The sequence below is a fragment of the Cetorhinus maximus genome, chromosome 10 (genome assembly GCF_964194155.1).
Source record: "Cetorhinus maximus chromosome 10, sCetMax3.hap1.1, whole genome shotgun sequence".
Taxonomy (NCBI): domain Eukaryota; kingdom Metazoa; phylum Chordata; class Chondrichthyes; order Lamniformes; family Cetorhinidae; genus Cetorhinus; species Cetorhinus maximus.
Genome location: NC_135888.1, coordinates 53,993,203 through 54,020,774, shown reverse-complemented (window position 1 = coordinate 54,020,774; position 27,572 = coordinate 53,993,203). Strand labels below are relative to the sequence as shown.

The 27,572-nt window shown below is 41.5% G+C and overlaps 1 protein-coding gene across 1 annotated transcript in view; it reads right to left on the bottom strand.

Annotated features, from left to right (window-relative positions):
• The window catches only part of LOC144685323 (ran-binding protein 17-like), a 947,082-nt gene that overhangs the window by 774,787 nt on the left and 144,723 nt on the right, over positions 1 to 27,572 (bottom strand). Inside the window, exons 8-9 of the mRNA XM_078549733.1 lie at positions 21,997 to 22,070; positions 19,669 to 19,788 (exon numbers count right to left, since the gene is read on the bottom strand). Of these exons, the coding sequence (XP_078405859.1) occupies positions 19,669 to 19,788; positions 21,997 to 22,070 (194 nt within the window). The remainder of the gene's footprint in view (positions 1 to 19,668; positions 19,789 to 21,996; positions 22,071 to 27,572) is intronic.

Below are 27,572 nucleotides of genomic sequence, written 5' to 3'. Positions count from 1 at the left end.
ACCGTGAGCCAACCTGTCTCACTGAACTCTTGTTTTTCACACAAGGGTTTCCAATTCCACTCTCAAGAACTCACTTTGGAATCTTCTCCCAAACAACGCTTTCTCTTTCTCTCAGGCACCTTCCACAAGGGTCCACCTCTAGGGTTTTGATCTCTTCTTCTGATGCTCTTTTCCCCTGGTTCGCCATGTGAACTCAAGCATCGCCTTCCACACACTCTCTCTCAGATATTCAGCTGTGCCAACAGAACAGCACTGCTTCACACGCCCATGATAAAGAGTTACAGACCTTCGGCTGTCTCCTTTGATCTTCTGGATTCTTGCAAGCCTATTTTGCTTTAAGTCTGCTTTCTGCAGCTTTCTCTCTTTAATTTGGAGACTTCTCCTCTGCTCCTAACTTAAACTTCACTGAGCCGGACCTTCTTCAGATTCCTGTCCTTCTCCCTTGACTTCACTGTCTTCCCGGGACCTTTCTCCTGATCCACTCCCTGGTTTTGGGACTTTTCTTTTCATTGTTTGGAACCTGCTTCCTGCAATTCCCTCTCCTGAGTCCAGCGCCTCCTGGCACTGATTTCCAACTCAATTAAAACTGCTGCTCTGTCTCTGTGCCCCACCAACCCTCACCCCACGCACCCCCGCAACCACTGCTAGGCAACAGCATAGTTTTTCCTACTTCAAGAGTCGTAAAAACTCATTAGAATGCAGGCATACAAACGACCCCCCCTGAGTTACAGGCATCAGTTTAAAGTGAAACTAAAACTCAGGTTCCCTTAACACATAAATACAGAAATATAAATTAAACTTAAAGCTAAAACTTGTTCCTAACACCCACAAATACAGATACAACTAACTTCAAACAATCTCTAGTTCCTAACGCCAATTCCCCTTGAAAGAAAGAAAGCTTCACAACAGTGAAGGTTTATTTACAACGGCCTTACATCAACCTCAGACAAACTTAACATCATAAACCTCTAACAAATAGCTTATCATATTCTATACAAGTAAACTTATCTCGTTTCACAAATACACGTCATGTTGTACAATTAGAAAGATTTAAACAAAACAAAGTCCATAAATGTAACAAGTAATATTAACAGAATTGACACATCATAGAATTATCATAACTCAACTTTTGTTTCTTTTTCCTCTTATTCCCAGTCTTTAACTCAGTAAAGAATGTTTCATTTAAGTCCACGGGCCAATCATCCTTTTTATTAGCTGTAGATATAATGCCATCTTTAAGCTAATTTTCTGAACTCACACATGGTAAATTCATTCAATTTAGCAAAGTCAACATGGCATTTTTGTGCACTGACATCTCATTTCGTCTCTGATCAAAATCTCTTTTAGCCATTTCAAGGATGTTGCTGAGATGCTTTTTATGTTCACAAAAAAAGGTGTCATGCTCCTGCTTGGTTTGTTCTTTGAATATTTTAGGACCTTTAATTTCTCCCAATCCCATTTCAAATGAGACTTTTCCACTTCTCTTTGAGCAATGTCAGTCACTTTCTCCCTCTGGAGTTTTATGGTCCATTCTAACCCTTCAGCTTTTTTTTATATAATTCACGAACTATATCATTCCTTCCTCTGCAGATTTTGAATGGTCTTTTGCAAAATGTCCACTTGCCTGGATTCCAGCTAATCTACCTTGTGTTTTAGCACTGGCAAGCACCTGTATATCAATGTCTCTGGTCATTGTCTTGGAAGGATCATTTTGCACTTTCAGTCCTTTTTGTTGACACTTAATAAGTTCCAATTTTGCAGGCACTTCAGTTGTTTTTGTACCGCCCATTACTGAGGTTGATACATCAGTAACGTGACTTGGGTCAGTTCTCTGGTCAATTGGACCATAATTCAGCAAAGAATTATTACTCACAGGAACAACCTCAGAACTGTGACACTCCAAACCACAGATCTTCTCTTCCATTTTCCCCAGATTGCATTGAGATTCAAGAACCTCATTACTCTCCCCAATGGAGTTCTAACAGTACGTTAGTTTTGGTTTTCAATTCTACATTCAACCAATTATCCTGATTTACCAACAATTCCTTTTCCTGTTCAAGGCATTTTTGCACGATAATTCATAGCGACTTCTGATGCCTGAAGTTCATCAAGTTTTAACAGAAAATTGGCCTTTGTTAAATTTGCTTCAACAGGTTTATCTTTTCGATATTTCAAGTCCTCAGTAAAGTGTTCTACTTTCTGTGACTGATTCTCAATTGTTCCCACCAATTCTCGTTTCTCTTTCGTAAACACCTCTTTTGTACATGAAAGTTAGTTCTCTACATTGATCAGGTTTTCTTCCAATTGCTTGTTATCTGTAGTAAGCATCTTATTTTTGGCCACAGTAGTTTTCAGGGGTTGGCTATGATCAGCATGATTAACTGCCTGCTGCAATATAGTCATTGCCAGATTACTGTCCCCACTAGCCAAATCATTACCCAGAATAACAACAGAATCAACAGGCAATTTAGGAATAATACCCACTGTAACAATTCCACTTACGAAGTCATTTTGTAAGTTGACTTTACACAAAGAAACAAGTTAATAAATTCCATTAATACCCCTTATTAACACTTCTTACATCATAGAACTATCTGGGACACAAATTGTATCATCAGCCCCCATCAATAATTGATCTGCCCCGGTACCTCTCAAAATTTTAATCCGTTTACTTATTTTGTTGGAGGATTAAATGAACATTTCTCCCTTCAAGCCAAAACATCCAGAACCTCTAATAGCCTGACATACTTCACCAGTAATCAAAGAGGAACTATCTAAACTATCCCGAACCATAACCCCCTTTACTGTAGGTTCTAAGGGAACATATTTCACCTGTACCACAGCTACAGTTTTAACAACCATTTCCTTTTCTGGTGCAACATTTCATGTGGATTCCTTAGGTGTTTCTACTAATGTAATAGGTCTCACATTTAATCTCCAACAATTACATTTAATAGGTCCAGGTTTATTACAATGGAAGCATACCATTTTCTTTACATCACTTTTGGATTCCAGCCTAACTCCTTTATTATTTTGGCATCCTTCTGGTTGTTCTCTTTCCCATTATCAGATCTTCTAGTCCTCCAATTTTCCTGTTGACTCTCTTACGACCATTTCCTCCCATGTAACTGCCTGTATGAGATGTCAGAGGTATCAGCTAAAACTGCTGCTTCTCTGATCTTTGATATTTGACGCTCATCTAAGTAAGTCTTAATTGTTATTGGAATGTTATTCTGGAATTCTTCCTTAGTCATGAATTCCCTCATATTCTCAAAAGTTTTCTTTCATTTCGGTGATCAAAACCACCGATCCCACAGTATTTCTTTGTATCTTGCAAATTCTACAAATGTCTGATTAGATTTCTTCCTAATGGCCCTAAACTTTAACTGATAAGCTTCAGGAACAAGCTGATAAGCGTTTAGTATTGTCTTTTTAACTTCTCTGTAGTCTGCAGATTGCTCCTCAGATAGGCTAGCATAAACATTCATTGCTGTACCTGACAAAACATTCTATAACATGATAGTCCAAGCACCTCTTGATCAATTCAATTTCATAGCTATCTTTTCAAATGAGATGAAATATCTTTCAACTCCATCCTCCATATTTTAGGCGCTAACCAAAGATTTTTAGTTAAATCAAATTCCTCAAAGGAATCAAAGCCACCATTTGAATCACTATCTCTCCTTTCCTCCTTTATCCTGAGCTTCACTTTAGACAATTCATACTGTCTGGCTTCTTTCTCTCTCTGAGGCTCTCTCTATTCTTTCTCTCTTTCCTCGCTTGCTAACCTATCTCTCTGAAGTTGAAGTTCAAGCTTCCACATTTCTATTTCTTGCAATCTTTTATTTTCTTTTTCTTGCTCCTCTTTCTCCCATTGAAGCTTTTTGCTTCTATTTCCTTTAATCTGTCCTTTTCTTTTACAACTTTTTTTCATTTCTCTTTCTTTTTCTTCCAATTCAAGTTTCTGCCTTTCCCTACCTTTATCGATATCAAGCTGCTTCATCCGCAACTGAAGTCTTACTACCTCCAGCTGTGACACACAAGTTTCAGGTGTCTCTTCCTCTAATTTTAAATGCTAAGTAAGTACTTTAACCATATCAGCCTTACGAAATTCCAATTTTATTTCTATCGGCACTTTCCCTGCTAGCTCTCTCGGCTAAGCCTTGGACAAAGATTTCAAATACCCCACAGTGACATCCTCCACTTCCAAGAAAGTCTTAGCAACAGCCAAAGCCATTTCAAATTTCAACCTGTATAATATACCTCACAACAGCTCCAATTCCTATGTCCGGTACCTCAGTAACTCCACATACTCGTTTTTTAACAATTTACAGATCTCACCAAGAGACAAGGATTTCCAATCCCACCTTATTACAATAATCCCAGACAAACGTCCACCTAAGTACAATCGTAGCTGATGTGACTACCGGACAAGTCAAATCCCTGGGTGGAACCTGGCTAGATAGATCCTAACTTTTATTTTTTGTTAAGAAACGTGGAGGGCAGCTACTGAACAGAGTCACAGGAGTCAGCTGATGAAATTTTAACAAAAGAATAAAACATTTATTAAACAAGAAAAGATGAACGATATTAAAATACTCCTTTACCTGCAACTATTCCTTTACAGATATATACAGGTTCGTAAGGATAACGCAAGTTACAAAAGCTACATTATATTCTAATGTTCACAGCAAGTACAACATCCATGTAGACCACTAGGCAACCTGTGGTCAGACACACCACACTCAAACCAAATGACAGGTGCCATCTCAAATAGATGCTACGGATCCCTCATCAGCTCTGCCCAGAAGCTTGTCACACTGTGAGCCAACCGGTCTCACTGAACTCCATTTTTACACAAGGGTTTCCAATTCCACTCTCATAGAACTTGCGTTGGAATCTTCACCCAAGCGATGCTCTTTCTTTCTCTCAGGTGCCTTCCACAAGGGTCCATCTCCAGGGTTTTAATCTGTCCCTCTGATGTTCCTTTCCCCTGGATTGCCATGTGCATTCAAGCTTTGCCTTCTATGCACTCTCTCTCAGATACTAAGCCATGCCAACAGAACATCACTGCTTCACATGCCCATTTTTTTTTATTCATTCACAGGATATGGGCTTTGCTGGCTGGGCCAGCATTCATTGCTCATCCCTAGTTGCCCTTGAGAAGGTGGTAGTGAGCTGCCTTCTTGAACTACTGCAGTCCATGTGGTGTAGGTACAACCATAGTGCTGTTAGGAAGGGAGTTCCAGGATTTTGACCCAGCGACAGTGAAGGAACAACAATATATTTCCAAATCAGGATGGTATGTGGCTTGGAGGGGAACTTCCAGGTGGTGGTGTTCCCATTTATCTGCTGCCCATGTCCTTCCAGATGGTAGTGGTCATGGTTTTGAAAGGTGCAGCTGAAGGAGCCTTGGTGAATTCCTGCAGTGCATCTTGTAGATGGTACACACTGCTGCTACTGTGCATCGGTGGTGGAGGGAGTGAATGTTTGTGGATGGGGTGCCAAGTAAGCGGGCTGCTTTGTCCTGGACGGTGTCAAGCTTCTTAAGTGTTGTGGGAGCTGCACTCATCCAGGCAAGTGGGGAGTATTCCATCACACTCTTGACTTGTGCCTTGTAGATGGTGGACAGGTTTTGGAGAGTCAGGAGGTGAGTTACTCGCCACAGGATTCCTAGTCTCTGACTTGTTCTTGTAGCCACAGTGTTTATATGGCTAGTCCAGTTCAGTTTCTGGTCAATTGTAACCCCCAGGATGTTGATAGTGGGGGATTGAGTGATGGTAATGCCATTGAACATCAAGAGGAGAGGATTAGATTCTCTCTTCTTGGAGATGGTTATTGCCTGGCACTTGTGTATCATGATTGTTACTTGCCACTTGTCAGCCCAAGCCTGGGTATTGTCCAGGTCTTGCTGCATTTGGACATGGACTGCTTCAGTATCTAAGGAGTCGTGAATGGTGCTCAACATTGTGCAATCCATCAGCGAACATCCCCACTTCTGACGTTATGATGGAACAAAGGTCATTAATGAAGCAGCTGAAGATGGCTGGGCCGAGGACACTACCCTAAGGAACTCCTGCAGTGATGTCCTGGAGCTGAGATGACTGGCCTCCAACAACCACAACCATCTTCCTTTCCTAGGTGTCACTCCAACCAGTGGAGAGTTATCCCACTGATTCCCATTGACTCCAGTTTTGCTCAGGCTCCTTGATGCCACACTTGGTCAAATGCGGCCTTGATGTCAAAGGCAATCATTCTCACCTCACTTAGGCAGTTCAGCTCTTTTGCCCATGTTTGAACCAAGGCTGTAATGAGATCAGGAGCTGAGTGGCTCTGGCGGAACCCAAACTGGGCAACAGTGAGCAGGTTATTGCTAAGCAAGTGCCGCTTGATAGCACTGTTGATGACCCCTTCCATCACTTTACTGATGATCGAGAGTAGACTGATGGGGCAGTCATTGGCCGGGTTGGATTTGTCCTGCTTTTTGTGTACAGGGCATACCTGGGCAATTTTCCACATAGCCGGGTAGATGCAAGTCTTGTAACTGTACTGGAACACCTTGGCTAGGGGCGTGGCAAGTTCTGGAGCACAGGTCTTCAGTACTATTGCCAGAGTATTGTCAGGGCTCATACCTTTGCAGTATCCAGTGACTTCAGCCATTTCTTGATATAACGTGGAGTGAATCGAAATGGCTGAAGACTGGCATCTGTGATGCTGGGGACCTCTGAAGGAGGCCGAGATGGATCATCCACTTGACACTTCTGGCTGGAGATTGTAGCAAATGCTTCAGCCTTATCTTCTGCACTGATGTGCTGGGCTCCCCCATCATTGAGGTTGGGGATATTTGTGGAGCCTCCTCCTCCAGTGAGTTGTTTAATTGTCCACCACCATTCACGACTGGATGTAGCAGGACTGCAGAGCTTATATCTAATCCACTGGTTGCTGAATTGCTTGGCTCTGTCTATCACCTGCTGCTTATGCTGTTTGGCATGCAAATAGTCCAGTGTTATAGCTGTCTCCTTCTCAGTTCTCGCAAGTCTATTTTGCTTTACGTCTGCTTCCTGCAGCTTTCTCTCTTTAATTTGGAGACTTCTCCTCTGCTCCTTACTTTAACTTCACTGAACAGGACCTGGTTCAGATTTCTGTTCTTCTCCCTTGACTTCACTGTCTTCCTGGGACCTTTCTCCTGTTCCACTCCTTGGTTTTAGGAATTTTCTTTTCATTCTTTAGAACCTGCTTCCTGCAGTTCCCTCTCCTGTATTAGCTTCTCCCGGCAGCAGCTTCCAACTCAACTAAAGCTGCTGCTCTGTCTCTGTGGGCCCCTCTGTTGCTAGGCAACAGCATCGTCTTTCCTACTTCAAGAATCACAAAACCTCATCAGAATGTAGGTATACAAACAAACTCCGCGTCCCCCCTCCCCCACATAGTTGCAGGCATCAGTTTAAAATGAAACTAAACCTCAAGTTCCCTTAACACACAAATATAGAAATATAAATTTGACTTAAACTTAAAGCGAAAACTTGTTCCTAACACCCACAAGCTACCTCTAGTTCCTAACACCTCCCTTGGTTCAAGCTGTCACTCTACCCTCTCCCTCGGTTCGAGCTGTCACTCTACTCTCCCTGGTTCAAGCTGCCACTCTACTCTCCTTCGGTTCAAGCTGCCACTCTACTCTCCTTCGATTCAAGCTGTCACTCCGTCCTCCCTCAGTTCAAACTGTCACTCTGCCCTCTCCCTTGATTTAAGCTGTCACTCTACCCTCCCTCAGTTCAAACTGTCACTTTGTCCTCCCTCGGTTCAAGCTGTCACTCTACCCTCCCTCGGTTCAAGCTGTCACTATGCCCTCCCTTGGCTCAAGTTGATGCTCTTTATCCCTGTAACTCTCAGTTCAATTTAGAACCCTTTTCCCTTCTTTTAGTGCTGGCCTTCTCCTTTTACACTACTTCCCAATTAATGTTGGCCCTTCTCTCCACCCTAAAGTGTCACTCTCAGCTTGTGGCTTCTTTCTACTTTCTTTCATTGCCATCCATTTGCTCCTTCACTGTCCCCCTCATTGCTAGCTAATTCCCTGTCTTTGCCATCCATTTGTCCTCTTCTCTCTACCCTTCAGTGCCATTCAGTTCCCTCCTTCATATTGCTCCTACCAGAGTCTTGCTGCTCAGTGAATTGATTCCAGCCTCCATCCTCGCAAGAATCTCCACCTACCACATGTAGCAACTAGAATTACTTTGGATGGCACTAGCAGTGGGTAGGAGCACAAATGAAGGGAGAGGGATTCATTCCTTGCCATTTTTTAACAGAACAAACAAAAAAATACAACCATTGAGTCCATTCCACACAGTCATGGTGTAAACCATGGCCTCCTCCCATTCGTCCGCTTTCCTAGCTTCTCCTCCACCAACTTACCATGCACCTCCTGGGGAACACAAAACAAAAGCAAAAGGACAAAACAATCTGAGACCAAGTTAGGAAAAAAGCTGGAGAAATTTCTCTCTGAACCCCAATGGTCATGTGTCAGGAGACCACAACATCCATTAACCATATACCTCCTGTTTGGTTACATCAGCCACATTTACGTGTTCAGCTCCCTTTTGAACGTTTGTGCTGAATTTGCACTTGTACATGATCTGACAACTTGTTCCAAAGATGAATTGTGAAAAGAAAGATCTAACATCTAAATTTATATAATGTTATATTATGCATTATCACCATATCATGGCTCCTTCCAAACCCATTGAACTCAAATAGCCTATCCACAATGACTCAATCTAATCTTTTCATTATTTGAGTGACCTCAGTCAAATCGCCTCAAAGGCTATCGTTTTCGACAGCTCTCTTACCCTATTGTAATAGCTAACCAGGTATCAGTCTAGTGACCCAATTGTGAACCAGGGCCTTTATTCACCTAATATGTGTGGAGACTAAAACTTAAGGTGCAATTCTAAATGAGGTCTAACCAATGCTTTATGAAAAGACAGTTTTTTTTTGTATTTAATCATACTGGTAATATATTTTCATATTTAATTATACTGGTAATATATCCTGATACTCTAATTTTGCAATATCCATGTGGCACTGGTTAAGGACCTTCAGAGATTCACACACTATATCACACGGGTCTTTCTCCCATTCAACAATCTTGAGCAGACAACCCTGCATGATCCACACACCTCTCAGCATGCTCATCCCCAAAAATGGCAGTTGTTGGCATCAAATGCTGACAAGTTGCACGCTCACAACACAGAAAAGGTTGCTTTCCAGCCGTATCTAAACATCTGGAAAAAGATTGGAATGGATTTTTAATCGCCCTGGGGGCGAGGTCAAGAGTGGACGTGCGTTGAAAATCACGCATTTGGATGACGTGTCAAACTTCGGAATCCTCTGGGAGAGGTTGGAATATTTAAAGGGAGGGTGCTGCTGGCCACCTGTTCAGTTCCAATTAAATTGCTCTTAAGCTCATTGAAGATCTTGTTCATAGGCTGGAAGAGATGGAATCAACTTTGCAATGTTAATAACGGGAACAGCAAATGGCTGAGGCATGTTAGTGCATGTTGGGGGAGGAAACAGTTAACTCACAAGAAGTTCAGTAGGTAATTATTAGTTAACAAACTAAGTAGCCCATTTGGTATGTATAAAAAGGGAAACAGGTGAGGCAAGGATTCTGTTGAGTTTTATGCACCAAAATAAAACTCTGTTTGAAGAAGCCAGTCTTGGTCTTTATCCTATTGTCAAGCAGGTATTGGGACATGATCAGTGGTAGCAGTGGTTGGTTCCTACTTGTAAGTAAAATATTATAAACTAAGCTTTCTTCAGACAAAAGACTGTATTTGGAGTTAACTTTGAGAAGAGTAGTTTGGAGTAACTTTGGAGAATGGCTGAATCAAAATGTAGAGTTTTGGGGTATGATTGCCCACCAATGTTTTCTAAGAGTGAACCCTATGAACAATGGAGGAATGAAGTAACTATGTGGACACGGGTTATGTCCTTGCCAAAGAAAAAGCAAGGAATGGCCTTGGCACTTAGGTTGCCATACAAAAGCAAAATAAGATGCAAAGTATTTTCGGAGTTGCAGTCTGAGCATTTGGACACAGATGAAGGTTTGGAAACATTATTAGATTTTCCGGATAAGATCTAGCAGAAGGATAATTTATTAAGTGCCTACGAAGCATGGTCAGATTTTAACGAGTTTAGAAAGTTGGAGATAGTTCCATAGAAGATTACATAATAGAATTCAGTAGACCATATGCAAGACTGCAAAAATTCCATCTAGAAATTCCCCAGTCAATGTTGGCATTTAAGTTACTAGACTGCACCAAAGAATCGAATGTGGACAGACTTCTAGTTTTGATAGGAGTTAAATTTGCGGAAAGATTCACGGTGCTAGAACAAATGTCAGTTTTAGATTTGGAGATGATAATACACTAAAATCTTTAAAAAGGGAGTGATTCCCTGTAAGATAGCCGGAGTCAATCATTTCATCAGTATGGACGTAGTGTCTAGCAAAATATCTACTCTATACTACGCTACTGTTGAGCAGGCCATCGATGAAGAAAGCGTAAATGAAGCTGGACATGGAAAATGACACGACTATTGTATTTGGAAAACCTGTGGGTTTGTAATTTACGTGATCAGGACACTACTGTATTCCTTTAATGAAACTTAACTTTTCCACTAAGGGGGTTAAAGAAGTGTTACTAGTGTCAGAGGATAGGAATTTAGAAGACAAAAAGCTAATTGTGTTAAAATTGCATCAGCAGTTTGCCCACCCTTCTCAAAGATTAAAAATTTTGCCAAGGGATGCAGGAATAAGGGTTAGAGAATACACTAAACTTATAGAGGAGATAAGCGATAGATGTGATATATGTAAGAAATACAGAAGGATATCGTTGCGGCCCATAGTGAGTGTACCCTAAGCGAGGAATTTCAATGAAGTTGTGGCGATGGGTTTAAAGATGTGGGATGAAGAAAAGAACATTTTTATTTTACATTTTGTAGATTTGGCCTCAAGGTTTAGCCAGTCGAAAATCATACACGGTAAAGAAAAGAAGATAATTGTGGATCAGGTAAAGCGGATAGGGACCAGATTGGGACCACCGGCAAAATTCCTCAATATAATCACAGAATCATTACGGTGTAGGTGAAGGCCATTCAGCCCATTGTGTTTGCACTGGCTCTCTGAGCATTTTAATTCAGTGCCAATCTCCTGCCTTTACCCTGCAAATTGTTTATATTTAGATAATCATCCAATGCCCTCTTCAATGTCTCAGTTGAACCTGCCTCCACCACACTTCCAGACAGTGCATTCCAAACCCTAACAACTCGCTGTGTGAAAACATTTTTTTTACACTTGAAGCATAGCCAACATTTCTAGTACCGCCTGCCTCTTAATTTTCACACTATCCATTACCTGTACTGTCTCCGCTTTCACAGATAATTTGTCAGATTCCTTTTCCGAGTAAATACCGATACCAAGTACTCATTAAATATTCTAGCCTTGTCCTGCACCTCGAAGCATTTATTACTCTCTTTGCCCCTGATAAGACCTACTCCACCTCCTAGCATGTGTTTATTATTTACATGCCGGTAGAAGATTTTTAGATTCTCTTTTATGTTGACTGCCATTCTATTCTCATATGCTTTCTTTGCCAGTCTTATTTTCCTTCCCACTTCCCCTTTCAACTTGTTGTATTTGACAAGGTTCTCTTGAAGAATTCACCTGACATGCATCATACACCCTCTATTTTATTTCATCATAATCTCAGGTTCCCTCATCATCTCTACCTTTCACCCTTGTTGGAATGTATCTTGTCTGTACCTGAACAATCTCCTCCTGAAAGATCACTCATTGTTCCATTACAGTTTATCCTGTCAGTCTTTGGTTCCATTTTACCCTTGCTCGATCCCTTCTCATTCCATTGAAATGAGTCCTCTTCCAATTCAGGTGTTCTACTTTTGATTGTTCCTTGCTCTTCTGCGTTTTTTTTGCTGTTCCTTCACTGTTGCTGGGGGGTGGATTTGCTAACGATGAGTTTTGGGATATGTGTGAAAACATGAACATAATAGTTATGAATACAGCAGCAGGAAACCCTTTTAGTAACGGTGTGTGTGGAAGGAATCACGTGGTTATAGATGAGATGCTTCTTAAAATTTTGGCAGATGGACCAAGCTGTAAATTAACATCTGCTCTGGCATGAGCTGTCCACACCAAGAATTCACTGCAGGTGGTTGGGGGCTATAGCTCATATCAGTTGGTTTTTGGTAGAAATCCAAAAATTCCTTCAGTCCTAAGCGATCATCCCCCAGCTTGGGAGGGAACTACGATTAGCTCTACCTTTCCTGAGCATTTAAATGCACTACGCACAGGTAGAATATCATTCTTCAAAGCTGATGTTTCAGAAAGAATTCGATGAGCTCTAAGACACAATGTACGACCACTGGAAATGATTTTTAATCAGGGAGACATGGGGCAGAATTTTGCCCTTGATGGGCGGGCGGGCCCAATGGCTCGGCGGCGGGCGGGCAGCCGATCGCCGCCGCCGAAACGGGCCCCGCCGCCATTTTAAGTGAGAGGGCCAATTAAGGCCCGCCCAGCAGGCTGCCCGACGGGAAGCGCTGTGCACTTCCTGTGTGGGGGGGGCGGGGAGGGATTCCCCAACTGTCAGAGTGCGCTCTTTCACGCATACGCACGAAAGAGCACACATCTCCCTGAGACTAAGTGCTGTCTTAGGGAGATCACTGACAGTGTTTTAAATATCAAAAATAGAATAATAAAAAAATTAACATGTCACACGAGATGGGACATGTTAATAAATATGACTAAAACTTTACTAAACTTTTTAAAAACAGACATGAAACCTCATCCCGCCGGTGGATGAGGTTTCATGTTTTTTCAGAAGCGCGCTGGGGCTCCTGGCCTGCCCGCCAACCTTAAGGTTGGACGCGCAGAGCCTTTAATTGGTTTAACTACTTTGTCAATGGCCTCAATTGGCCATTGACAGGTCAGCGGGCGGACAGCTGATTTCGCTGTCCGCCTGCCTTCCTGAATATTTAAATGGGGCGGGATGACGTCGGGTTTCCCCCGACGTCATGCTGCGTCGGCAAGTGGGCCCCACCCCCAACTCGCCGACAGAAAAATTCAGGCCATGGTCTAGTATAAAAGAAAAGGGCTTGACGAGTAGAAAGGCCCCCGGAAAGGTTTTGGTAAAGATGGTAAAACAGTCAGTTTTACAGCATGGGTGCCAGACTATTCGGGTACACTCATCAAAGTTAGTTGGCACGGATTACAAATTTGCAGGTCCGGAAAGGGTTATAGGAAGTAATGAGGAACCATGTACTTCTCATACCCCTGTGTTGCATGATTGAGAGGACCAGGTTGTTGAGGTTGACAGGGTATCTGAAGATGGACGAACAAGATGAGGCAATTTGTCCCAGGCTGCCAAAAGCTGGCACTAAAGTTACATTTTTGCCAGAAGGGGGCTGGCCAATGGAGGGATATGACGATTTACGTAGAGCAGTGAAAGCCACTCGAAAATATAAAAACTGTTTAAATGTAGAAGATAAAGGGCAGGACATTAGGCCTCTGGATTGGGAACATGAAGTACAAAAATGGAAGGCACAGAAATGTAATGTCAGTTCAGGCAGTAGGTCTGGGAGTGAACATGCCTCTAGGAAGAGATCGCGATTTATTGAAAGAACATCTATAAATAGGAGAGGGAGATCAAGCAGTAACAGTCTGGAGTGGGGCAGAAGGCAGGATAGAGGACATAGTTTAATTAGGTCAAGGAATATGGCACAGACTAGTAATGCTACAAGGAGCAGAAGCCCATCTGACCAAGAAATCTCAGTTGTTCAAAAAAATTAGACGATAAATTAATAAAGGATGCCAAACAACAAGAAGTACATAGTTGGAAAGAATTTGTGGTATCCACAGTGGTGCCAGATAGGGGACAACCAGCTCTATCTCAAAGATGGATGTGCACGGAAAAGGTGCTTCCTGATGGGATTTAAAAAGCTAAAGCCAGGCTAGTGGCATGAGGTTTTGAGGAAAAACTGGGTGACCAGGATATAAGAGTAGATTCACCTACGGCAGGAAAAGTTATTCTGAAGATCTTCTTATCTCTGTTAGCTACAAATGCTTGAGAATGCAAGTCAATTGATATTAAAGCTGCCTTTTTGCAGGGACACCAACTTCAAAGGGAAGATTTTCTCTGTCCACCAAAAGAGGTGCCAAACGCAGAAGGGACACTCTGGAAGTTAAATAAATGCATATATAGTTTAAATAACATCTCCAGAGTTTGTTATTTCTCAGTGAGGTCAGTTTTATTAAACTTGGACTGTCTTCAGTTGAAAGCAGACCTGGCAATGTTTTATTGGCACTACGGAGAGAAACTTGCAGACACCTTTATGATGGATGTAGACAATTTTCTGTGGGGTAGCAGTAGCGAATTTGAAACAGTTGTGATTAATGGGCTCAGGACAGAATTCAAGGTTGGAAGTCTCACTTCTGGTGCGTTTAAATACATTGGATTGGAAATTAGGCAGAGTGGATCACACATCACTTTACATCAGCAATCCTACTTAGAGAATGTCAATCCCATTGCAATTAGTCGTGGTAGGGCCTCCCAGAAAAATACAGCAGGTTCTAAAACAGAAAAAGAGGAATTCAGAAGTCTAATTGGGTAACTCAATTGGCTCAGCAAACAAACAAGGCCAGATGTCAGTTTTGACATTTTGGAATTGAGCACTAAAAAGAACAATCCCAAGGTTGAAGAAATTATTCGAGCAAACAAAACATTGACAAAATTAAAAATGGAGCATCGCATTTTGAAATTCTCGTTTTGGTATAACGTTAGAAAAATTAAACTGATTGTGTTTAGTGTCTAATGCAAATCTATGTGATGGGTTTTCGAGTGCAGGAGGATTTATAATATTTCTCATGGGTGGGGAAAAAGGTATGGGAATCTAAAAAGATACAAAGAGTTGTAAAAAGTACGTTGACAGCAGAAACTCTCTCCCTTGTTGAGATGGTTGATGTGGCATTCTTCATATCAAAGATGCTGGCAGAAATTTTACATGGAACAGGGTATTCAGGAATGGTACCTATCAAATGTGTTATAGACAATAGGTCACTTTGGAAAAATGTTCACTCTACAAAGTGCATTAACAAGAAGAGATTGTGAATTGACATTGCAAGCTTTAAACAGATGCTCGAGAATAAGGAGTTTGCCAAGGTCAAATGGATTTATAGCAACTACCAATTGTCCGACTGCTTCATGAAAAGAGGAGCGAGCTCCAAAAAGTTATTGGAGATCCTCAGAGGGACGTCTTTTCCTTTGAGAAGAGGAAAATGATTTTTTTTTTCTGTGTGAACACATCTATACATGTTTTCTTTCTCATAAGGGGGACTAAGGAGGATTTATTGAATAGAAAAATATATATTGATGTTTGTGTTACGGGAAAGAAGATCCTTTTTTTATATAGATACTTAAGAGTTACTTTCATCTTAAGAGGGGAATCTGTTGGGGAAGGAAATAGTTAACTCACAAGGAGTTCAACTGGTAATTATTAGTGAACAAGCCAAGTATCCATTTGGTATGTATAAAAAGGGAAAACTCCATCCCGACTGCCTGCCCCTCTTCTGCGGTTGTGTTCCCAGCTGGGTGTCCCTGGAGATGGAGCACGCGGTGTATGCCGTCATGATTGAGGCCTTCCGTGCTCGCGGGGACTGGAGTGCTCTATTGACCCCCTTAATCACGTTCTAGTTTGAATTTTGTAAGTTTCATTTAAGGTTGGCTTTTTCTCTTTGCAGTATCCCTTTAAGGGGCTGCTTCTTAATTTGTCCCTAATTTTTATTAATATAGTTTAATTGGTTGCTCAAAAGAGTATGAAGGGAAAACAGGTGAGGCAAGGATCCTGTTGAGTTTTTTGCACCAAAATAAAACTCTGTTTGAAGAAGCCAGCCTTGGTCTTTACCTTGAGATAAAAACAAAAAACTACTGCGGATGCTGGAAATCCAAAACAAAAACAAAATTACCTGGAAAAACTCAGCAGGTCTGCCAGCATCGGCGGAGAAGAAAAGAGTTGACGTTTCGAGTCCTCACGACCCTTCAACAGAGTTCTGTTGAAGGGTCGTGAGGACTCGAAACGTCAACTCTTTTCTTCTCCGCCGGTGCTGCCAGACCTGCTGAGTTTTTCCAGGTAATTTTGTTTTTGTTTTGGTCTTTACCTTGTTGTCAAGCAGGTGTTGGGACATTATCAGTGCACAGATGTCGGGAGCACAGCGGGAAGCCATCAACCACTGTAGCTGCTGATGAAGATCATGTATAAAAAACTAACAGTTAAACTCAGGTGCTCAGACAGTAGTACAAAGTTACTTTCCCTTAAGCACAGTGGCTTGAATACCTGAGGAGTGAATACCTGGGCACTTGTGTGGGCTGTGAAGCTGTTGGCCATATGGTCTCCTGCCTGCTCCAATCTTCCAGACAAGAGTAAGTCCATTAATACTGCTGTTTTTTTAAGAATCATCCTATCAGGAGGTCCCACCTCCAGGCTGCTATTTGGGTGCTGAACTCACCTACAGGCCAATTAGGGTCTTAAAAAGAGTGACTCGCCACTGATGCTGACATGGCGTGGGATTGGGACCCAGAAACGATCTGGCCATCAGATTCCTGCTGCCAGATTGAAAATCCAGCCCATTATGTTAGGAAGCATTTCTTTACACAAAGGATAGCGAAAATCTGGAATACTCTCCCACAAAAAGCCATTGAAATTAGATTAATTGAGAATTTCAAAATAAGAGTATTAAAGATTATGGAACCAAGGCAGGTAGATGAAGTTATGTACAGATCAACCATGATCTGATAGGATGGAGGAAAAGTCTGAATGGGCTATTCCTGTTACTATGTTTCTATCATACGTAAAAATGCGATTCATTCTAAATGATCCTCACTATAAGAAAAGTAAAGTTTCTTTAGGATAGTACTGCAACGAGCATGGTGCAAATATTCCAGCCATTTGTTCTTATATAATGCCATGGTATATTTAATACAGCTATTATCTTATGAAGGTGAAGCAGGAATTTTTGTTTGGAAAAGGAAGTGAAAAATAAACCCATATGTTTCAAGTCCTTGGAAATCATTGGTTAGGAAGAAAAAAGAATGTGTATTTAAATAGTGCCTTTAACAATCTCAGGATGTCCAAGAGCACCTCACAGCCAATTAATTAGTCTTGAAGAGTAACAATTGCCATAATGAGGGAAAATGTGGCAGTCAATTTATACTCAGTAAACCCTACAAACAGCATTGAGATAAAAGACCAAATATCATTTTGATGATGTTGGTTGAGGGATAAATGTTGGCCTGGCACGAAGAGAACTCCCCTGTTCTTTCTTTCAATAGTGCGTGGGATATTTTACATCCATTCAAGAGGGCAGTTGGAGCCTCACATTAATATCTCATCCAAAAATGCACATCTAGTGATGCTGCACTCCCTCAGTACTGCACTGAATTATCAGCTTGGATTATGCACTCAAGTCTCTGAAATAGGGCTTAACCCATAACCTTCTGACTCAAAGCCAAAGTAATTGCCTTCTGCAAATATATAACAAGTTTGTCAAACACCAGATTCAAAGCCTGAACTGTGTCAGAATTGTATGTTTGATTTTGTTTGATGAAATAAAAACTCAGTGTCAAAAATGCTAAAAATATGCAATAAAATTGAAAATGTTCAGTTCTGATGAAGAATGTCAGCAAAAATGTTAACCTTTAGATGATGTGCATGTTCAACATTTTCTATGTTTATCTTGTGAAGCCTATTCTCAGGAGACTATGACCTTCTTCACCTATGTGCCCTTCATTTATTAACATGGGCTAGAACCAATAGTCTTAAACCTAATGAAGATCCATGAACTCAATCTTTCTTAATTTAAGATAAACTCCATAACAGAATTTAAACATTAAACAGAATTTTTTTAAAAACGGACAATTTTGAGGGCCAGGGCTCGAGACCAAAACAAAAAAACCTTCCCTCTGCATCATATAAGAAACACAAAAGATATATTACTTAACAAAATGGAGCAACAACCAAATTTCTGCCATGTGTCAACAATCATCCATTGAACACACTTCAGGCATGTTTAAAAAGTTCAACATTCAAATTTTTTGCCAATTCTTTTGAACAGATGTATTTCTTATCTGTCCACACATTTTGGTATTTATATAGTTTTGGACGGAAATTCTAGAAACTGAAATACTTGTCTTACATTGACACATTTTCTTCCTCAGACTTGAGTTGACCACCTTCCAAAATCGCTCAAAGAAGCAACACCCAAAAATGTTTACTTTTTAATTATACTGATATTGACAGTTGGTAGGGATCAGTCTACATACGAACATACGAATTAGTAGCAGTACACGACCATTCGGCCCCATGAGCCTGTTCTGCCATTCAATAAAATCATGGCTAATCTGATTGTTGCTTCAACTCCACATTCCCACCTACTTCCAATAGCTTTTGACTCCCTTATTAGTGAAGAATTCATCTACCTCTGCCTTAAAAATATTCAGTGATCAAGCCTTCACCATTCTCTAGGAAGAGAGTTCTAAACACACTCAAACCTCAGAGAAAAACATTTCTCCTCATCTCCATCTTAAATGGGAGGCCTCTTATTTTTAAACCATGCCCCCTAGTTCTACTCTATTCCAAAGAGGAAATATCTTTCCAGCATCCACCCTGTCAAGACCTCTTGGGATCGTACATGTTTCAATAAGATTACATCTCATTCTTCTAAACTCCAATGGATACAGGCCCAGCCTGTCCAACCTTTCCTCATAAGATAACCGCCCCCTCCGCCATCCCAGGTATCAGTCAAGTGAACCCTCTCTGAACTGCTTCTAATGCAATTATAACCTTTCTTCAATAAGGAGACCAAAACTGTACGCAGTACTCCCGATGTGTTCTCACCAACTGTGGCAAAACACACCTACTTTTATATTCCATTCCCTTTGCAATAAATGTTACATTCGCCTTCCTAATCACTTGTTATACCTGCATACTAACTTTTTGTGATTCTTGTGCCAGGACACCCAGATCCCTCTGTACCTCAGAGTTCTGCAATCTCTCTTCATTTAAATAATATGTTGCTTTTCTATTCTTCCTGCCAAACCAGACAAGTTCATATTTTCCCACATTCTACGCCATCTGCCAAATTTTTGCCCACTCATTTAACCTATCCATATCCCTTTGCAGGGTCCTTTAGTCCTCTTCACAACTTACTTTCCTGACTAACTTTGTGTCACCAGCAAATTCAGCAGCCATACATTCAGTCCCTTAATCCAAGTAATTGGTATAGATTGTAAATAGTTGAGGTACCAGCACTGATCCCTGTTATGTCTGTCTATGCATCAAGCTATGTGATGGATTTAGGTCAGATTATCTCAGAGGGAAAGGTGGTGTTACAGTCCAATTGAGCTAACATGATATTCAAAGATTGCAGCCAGTGGCAATAACAGTACAACAAATGATTGTCCATTCAACTTTACCTTAAATCCTTAATCAGTTGTATTCAAGGCCGAATTCTGTATGTTCCAATACTAGCAATCTTTCAAAACATTTGAAATTTCAGTACAGCTATACAGCAAAAACATGATACTGGATTTCTTAAATCAGTACCTGAGGATTTTCAAGTATTCTCTGCACCCCTTTCATGAGGCGAGTCAGGAATGTCGCTCTTTCTGTGTTGCTAAACAGTGACCTCCTCATTGAAGCAAATTGGGCTAAACAAGAAAGTACCTGGAAAATAATGGAATAATGTAATGAAATTTGAGAATAAACCTCAACAAAGAGAGTAAATACTCTCCCTATTTGTGTTGCACTTGGAACAACTGGATATCAATTAATACATTAGCACAGACGAGTTCATTTACAATCAAATTAAGCATCTAAATTCTTCATCTATCTTAAAATGAGGGAAAACTTTAATTCACTGAATTACAATTTACTTTTAAAAATCAAATCCTTCAGTGTTTGTGATCATTTATAACCAATTTCCTGTCCCCTTTCCATAATGACAAGCTGCGTATCAGTGAACATCAGAATTCAAGACCTCCACTCAACTAAACAATAGCAAGAATGGAAACCACTTGTTTACATATGCAGAGATCTCTGTTATCATCACTGTTAATACCATTGCTAGCCTGAATCAAATTTCATTTTTCCACTTCAGATGGAACCATGGCCCTTGCCAACATTTCTCCCCCAACTAGCACAACTAAAAATAGATATATCCCATTTGTTACTTGTGAAATCTTGCTGTGTGCAAAGTGACCAACTTGATTGCCACATAACTGAACAACAAAAGGAACTAATTGATTGTGAAATACTACTGATGAGGTGCTAAACAAATGCAAGTTATTTTTGACAAGTTTTCCCACAGTTCCAAGTATCAGATGTACAAAACTATCAGAGGGGAGGGTTCAAGAAAAGGACAAGGCCAATCAGTATGAAATCAGGACACAATTGTATAAGCTAAGTTACTCTTGGCAGAGGTGAGAGCAGATAGAAGCTTCGCTGTGCTCCAGACACCCAATAAACACGGGGCATCTGTTACTATTAGCGTAGCCTAGTCCTATTCTTAATCGAAGAAAGCTCCACGCATGCCTGATGGAATTAGTTTTCTCTCAAGGATGTAGAGAAACTATCCCTCAGCTTGGAGGGCTGGGAGAAAATTGTAATCTTTAGTCTGAGCAATTTGGTGTCAAAAGATAAATTTGCCACTGCTCTGAAAGTGGGGGACAAAAATCACAGGCTGACTGAGTAATAGCAAAACATACTTAAATGAACTGAAAAAGAAACAAGAAATCCTACATGTTCCATATTAACTGAATACAACTGCAGGATATTATAATTCATGAGCAACCACGTGATCATGGCTTGGACATTCGGGAGGCTGGGGTTGTAATTTTGCGGGTTGTGGATCGGACTTGGGGGGTAAGAGTCGGGCCCGCAGGGTTGTCGGGTGAGGAGTCCCGTGCAGATGGGGGGAATCCCATGGGAGGGGGTCGGCATGTGGCGAATACTGTGGGGGGGGAGGGGGGGGGTGAAGTGGAAGGTAAGGAGTCCCATGGGGGGTGTCTCATCGGGGGGATTGGTCTGGGTCTTTACAACAGTTGCCCAGAAGTTAGAGAAGAGGTTTTAATTTTTCTAACTTTTTCTGGGTAACTATTGGCTTAACCCCGGTGGAACCATCCAAAGGTTGTGATTTAAACCGCATTTTTGGATGGTCTCCAGCACAGCGCAATTGTCTAGAGGAAGTTTGCACTTTTGGGTAATTGCCATGCAAACCCTTATCTGGGAACTTACCAGAGAGATTCCCCAGCGCATCTCTGGGGTACCCCCCAAATCCAACGCTGGAGTTCGGAAGTTACAGCCCATGATAGTAATTCAGTGGAATTTAATCACTTGTCTTACCATTAGAATAGAATACAATTTTGTGGCTTTTAAATGAAAAGCAACACATGCTTGAACCCTTCACAAAGTTTATGTCCCAGTTTTTGTTTTTGAATTTCAGAGCTGGCGGATAGAACATGTTCCATACCAAGTACCAGTTTCAGTATCAAGCACCCTCACATCAGGTAAAGCATTAGTCAGAGTAAATCTCCCTCTGCCCCACTCCAACAAATGTGCCTTAGTCCCACCTGAGAAAACAACCTCCACATCACCATCGTGAGAAGTTCCATCCTATGGCCATTCTGAGCGAGGCTGCCAATTTAATGTCAAGTTAGAGGTAGTTTTACACTACGAGTCCAAGGAGCCGAATTAAGCATAACAAAGGGCCTCCCTAAGGCCAACAGGCAGAGGAAATATTCATCCCAATAGTGTGGGCTGGATTTAAACCCATGTCCCAGAGGTAATTAAATGCTGCTTAATAAAGCTATCATGTTAGCTAAGCTATACAATATGTTTCAGAAATTACAGTCAAATTCACACAGCAAGACTTACCAGTGGAGAAAGTGAAGGAGGAATGCAATGATAGAGATCAAAAAATAGTTGCATGGTCGACATATCCAGTAATACTGAAAAAAATTAACAATGCAAGATAATGTCAAGGAATGGGATTTAAAACTAACATATAACATGGTAAGAATGATTTTATGATGTATAAACCCGAATTTTTCACAGTACATTAAGGAAAGCAAATAATTTCTCAAAATACAGGTGTTGGCCACATGTTACAGGGTGTATTGGTTAACCACACATGGTACAGGTTTGTACTGGTTGGCAACACATGGTGCAGGTACCTGCTGGTTGATGACATATGACACAGGTGTGTTGATAACACTTGGTACAAGTGTGTACCGGTTAGTCACACAGCACATGACTGGACAGAACAATAATTTATCAGAATATGTTCACATGACCAGGCATACAAATCACTAAAATCTATTGCAAACGTGTAAAAAATAATTAAAAGACCATTATATATTGCCTTTGTCAATTTCACCAAAGCATTCGACCGTATGAGCAAAGGTGGTCTATTTAAGCTGCTGGAGAAAAGTGGCTGCCTGCCCAAGCTGTTCAATGTAATATTGAATTTAATATTGAGTTCAACAATTTCAGATCATAAACTATCTCCTCCATCCCCACCCTCTTTCCGATCCCCCTTTTTCCAATAATTTATCATTTTTTTTTACAACTATATTTTTTTCTCTTCCCTTAAATTTATTTCGATCTATTGTTTCATCTCTACCTTTTAGCCCATTTCGATCCCTTCCCCCCACCCCACCCACCCTAGGGCCATCTGCCACTAGCTTGCTACCCTTAATGTCCCTATTAGCACATCCTTTATATATCACCACCGTCAACACCCCTTTGTCCTTTTGTCTATGACATCTTTGGCAGTCTCTTCTTGGCCTCCACCTATCACTGGCCCCCTATCAAGCTCTCCTGTCCCACCCCCTTCTACCAGCTTATATTTCATCTCATTTCTATATGTCTTAGTTCTGATGAAGGGTCATACGGACTCGAAACGTCAACTGTATCCCTCTCCGCAGATGCTGTCAGACCTGCTGAGTTTTTCCAGGTATTTTTGTTTTTTTTCTGTTCAATGTAATCTCCTTTTCCCATGACAACATGCTGGGTAAGGTCAGCTATGACAGGTTAGCATCAGAACCCTTTGAAATTTTTGAATTTCGTTGGAGCAGAGAAGACTGAGGGGCGACCTGATCGAGGTGTACAAGATTATGAGGGGCATGGACAGGGTGGATAGGGAGCAGCTGTTCCCCTTAGTTTAAGGGTCAATCACAAGGGGGCATAAGTTCAAGGTGAGGGGCAGGAGATTATGGGGGGATGTGAGGAAAAACTTTTTTACCCAGAGGGTGGTGACGGTCTGGAATGCACTGCCTGGGAGGGTGGTGGAGGCGGGTTGCCTCACATCCTTTAAAAAGTACCTGGATGAGCACTTGGCACGTCATAACATTCAAGGTTATGGGCCATGTGCTGGTAAATGGGATTAGGTAGGTAGGTCAGATGTTTCTGACGTGTCGGTGCAGACTCGATGGGCCGAAGGGTCTCTTCTGCACTGAGATTCTGTGATCTGTAGGGGGGTCAAACACAACTCAGCACAAGCAGCACTCTTTGACATATTCTTCTCTTTGCTATTGTCACATGCCTTCAGGTCATCCACAGAGGCTGTTTACCTACATACCAGCACTGACTGTTCAGCCTTGTCCACCTAAGATCCAAGACAAAGATGTGCCAAGTCCTCAGAGAGTTGCTTTTTGCTGATGATGCCACACTAACATTCCATACTGAGGAATATCTTCAGTAGCATATGGATAGACTCTCCCACACCTATAAAGAGTTTGGTTTGGCCATCAGCATCAGGAAGACAAATGTCATGGTCCAGGATGTTGCCATACCGCCATTTATCAACATTGACAACATGACACCGATGGCTGTTGATTGCTTCACATATCTCGGCTCCACAATCATCAGCAATTTGCCACTTGATGCTGACATCAGCACATGCAATGCAAAAGCTGCAGCTGTTATGTCCGAGCTGAGGAAGAGAATGTAGAACAACAGCAATCTGACTGAGAACATAAAACCGAGAGTCTACCAAGCCTGCATCCTCAGTACATTCCTCTTCAGCGTCGAGACCTGGATGACCTATGCTAGGCAGGAGAAAAAGCTGAACTGTTTCCACCTTCATTGTCTCAGAAGTATACTCAGCATCTCTTGGCAGGACAAGGTCACCAACTCAGAAGTCCAGGAGCGTGCTAATTCCTTCAACATGCACTCATTGTTAAGCCAACAAGGTCTGTACTGTTTGGTCACATTCATCAGATGGATGGCAGTCGAGTACCGAAAGACTTTCTATATGGTGAACAGGTCACGACCTCCTGAGCATCTATGTCTCTGCTACAAGGACACCTGCAAGCAAATTATGAGGATGGCAGACATTGACACTGACAACTGGAAGACAGTCACTGATTGCCATGACCTCTGGAGGCTGACTATTTGGAAAGGCATTGGAAGAGCTGAGCAGAAATGAAAAACTCAGCGGGCCGAGAAGAAGACCCAAAGAAAACAGAGGCCAGTGAATTGTGCACCTTCTCAGCCCACTGTCGTCTTCTCAGCAAATGTGGCAGAGACCGCCATGCCAGAGTGGGGCTACTGAGCCACACCTGGCAATGCTTAACACAGAGTTGACCACCACGACGCAAACCATCATCTTACGAAACAAAAGGCTGCCACCATGGGCAGAATTTTACGCCGAGGGATTTTACGGTCCCAAAGTTAATGGAGTTTTGTATGCTCACTGCATTTTATGGCCCCACCCCTGCCACGACAGGGACATAGAATTCCGCCCAAGTTGTTTCTCCTAAAGTGCATCATTTCACACTTATCCACATTAACTTACACCTGCCATGTGTCTGCCCATTCACCAGTTTGTCTATGTCCTTCTGAATTCTGCTGAAGTACTTTATTAGCTTTAAAGTGCTTTGGTATATTTTGTAATCATACAAAGTGCTATATAAATGTAAGTTGTTACGGACAGAAGAGAGCCAAATTGAACTTCTTTATCCTCTCCTCCTCTGTCCATAAGCAGAGGTTTTTTTGAATTACTTTTAAAGTAGGTTGTGGCGTGTCTCCCCAAACCCTCAGTTTGTGTGGTCTAATTTCATAAGTACCATGCAGCAAACTCCCTCTATGATTAACTCAGAAGGTTAGATTATTTCACAGTCAAACCTGGGAAATTGGAGGTGGGTGGCGGTGGAGGATTGCTCGCAACCGCTCACACACACAATATATTTTTACATATATAATAAATACACACACAGTAAGAGGGGTTGGAAGAGAGGGAGTTTTTACAACTACAGATAACAATAGTAAAAGAACCACAGAAATTAATATTAGTTCACATGATTTCCAGCGTGTAGAAATTCAAAGTCCAGAGGGTGTTTCCTTCATGGCGGAGTTCAGTCCAGGTGAGTTCCTGGTTGGAGAAAACAACTTGGAATGTCCTTGAAACGAATGACAGTGCAGCACAATAGGATTGCTGTGCTTAGACCAGTTGGCAAGCGATGATCAGAGGCTTTTAAAATCAAACAGGTTTCAAGCAGTTGAGAGATGGTGGCCGGCTGCATGGTCAGCTGGGATATCTGCTGCAGTTCTTTTCGGTTGGTGTTCAAACAGCAGATTGAGGGGGTCTCAGTTTTCAAGGGAATATAGAGATTTCAAAATGCTCACTCAAGTCATGTGACCCTTCTCTACAGCGATTTCAAAAGGGATGTTTACCTAGTGTCTGGGACTGGCTTTGGTTTCAGGACTGATAATATGCCAGCCATTAGCTTTTGAAAGAGTTACCATTACCATTTTGAGGATCTGGTGTTGGGGAGCCATTGTCTGGCAAGACCCTCTGACTCCACAAGAGGGATAAGCTTATCAAGATGTAAATGATGTCCATTGTTCCCTCAATGGTCCTCTTTTGAAATGGACCTGGACAGTCCCAGGTGTGAGATGGGTCTGCTAACAACTCTGAAGGAATACAAGTTTTCATCTGCGAATCCCCTGGTTGCGTGATTATAATTTCCTTACAATTGAGTATGGGAGTCCACGATGATGAGAGGAGGATTCTTTTATTCTTGTAACTCCTGTTGGTAGCTTCCAGAACAAAAAGCCACTCCTGTGGTCATGTGGACATGTAGCAGCCGTTTTGTTGGGTTCAGTAGATCGTCCATTTGTTTTTTATTAATTTATGGGCATTTACTGCCCATCCCTAATTGCCCTCGAGAAGGTGGTGGTGAGCTGCCTTATTGAAACGCAGCAGTCGCTGTGGTGTAGGTACACCCACAATGCTGTTAGGGAGGGGGTTCCAGGATTTTGGCCCGACGACTGAATGAATGGTGATATATTTCCAAGTCAGGTTGGTGTGTAGCTTGGAGGGTAACTTCCAGGTGGTGGTGTTCCCATGTGTCTGCTGCCCTTGTCCTTCTAGATGGGTCGTGGGTTTGCAAGGTGCTGCCTAAGGAGTCTTAGTGTGTTTCTGCAGTGGATTTTGTAGATCGTACACACTGCTGCTACTGTGCAGTGGTGGAGGGAGTGAATGTAGAACTGCACACAGTTTTGATTTCCTTCATGTTTTATTGGCATAAAGTCTTTACTTTCTTTTACTTATTTAGTATGTTGCAAAGTTTTGAATCATTTACAAACTTTGAAATTGCACTTTCCTTATCCATAGCCAAGTTATTTATGTACAACAAAAAACAATGGTTCTAATGTTGACCCCTGGAGAACCCCACTGCCCACTACCCTCTGCTCAGAAAAACATTAGTACAACCACCATTTGTGAAATAATAACAAAACACAAATCAATCTCATCTCATTTTTTTCCAACTGAGTCACAGGATAATAACTGGAGGGGTAAACCCTGGCAGATTTTCCCATTCCTAGCATGTCAACATTGAGGTTAACTGGAGCACTACCAACACCTCCCCCATGTCAGCCAAGATTGGCAGCAGTTTTTACAACATAAACAATCCGTAACAAACATATCTATAACAGAATAGATGTCTCATCTTAAAATTTACAACCATGGGGCAATTTGAATGGAGATGCTTTTTTTATTGAAATTCTTGCTTCATGACCGGGTGTAATAAGGGAAAAGAGGTAAAAATATAGTATTTTGCAATCAAAAATTGGTTCTGTCAAAACTACAAAAACATATTTTTGACATGATTAATTTAACTGTGCAGACAAGTCAGACACTAGGAAAGCTTCATGGTCATGGCTGGAAGCCACTGTTAGTCTTCACCATTTTAGTTAATGAACTCATGCAGATGCACTCAATTCAATTCCGTTCAACTCAATAACCACCAACGATTTCTGACATCACTCTGGAGACTGGAAATTTCTGCTCTGCCAATTTTATTAACTGCTGATAATCTTTCACTATTTGTCAGCAATGGCCAAAGAAACAGCTCAGGACCTGACAACTGTAAATTTGAGATACACAGCCTTTAAAAGAAAATACAGACCTAGCTATTGATACTTTCAAACAACTTTATTGCCAT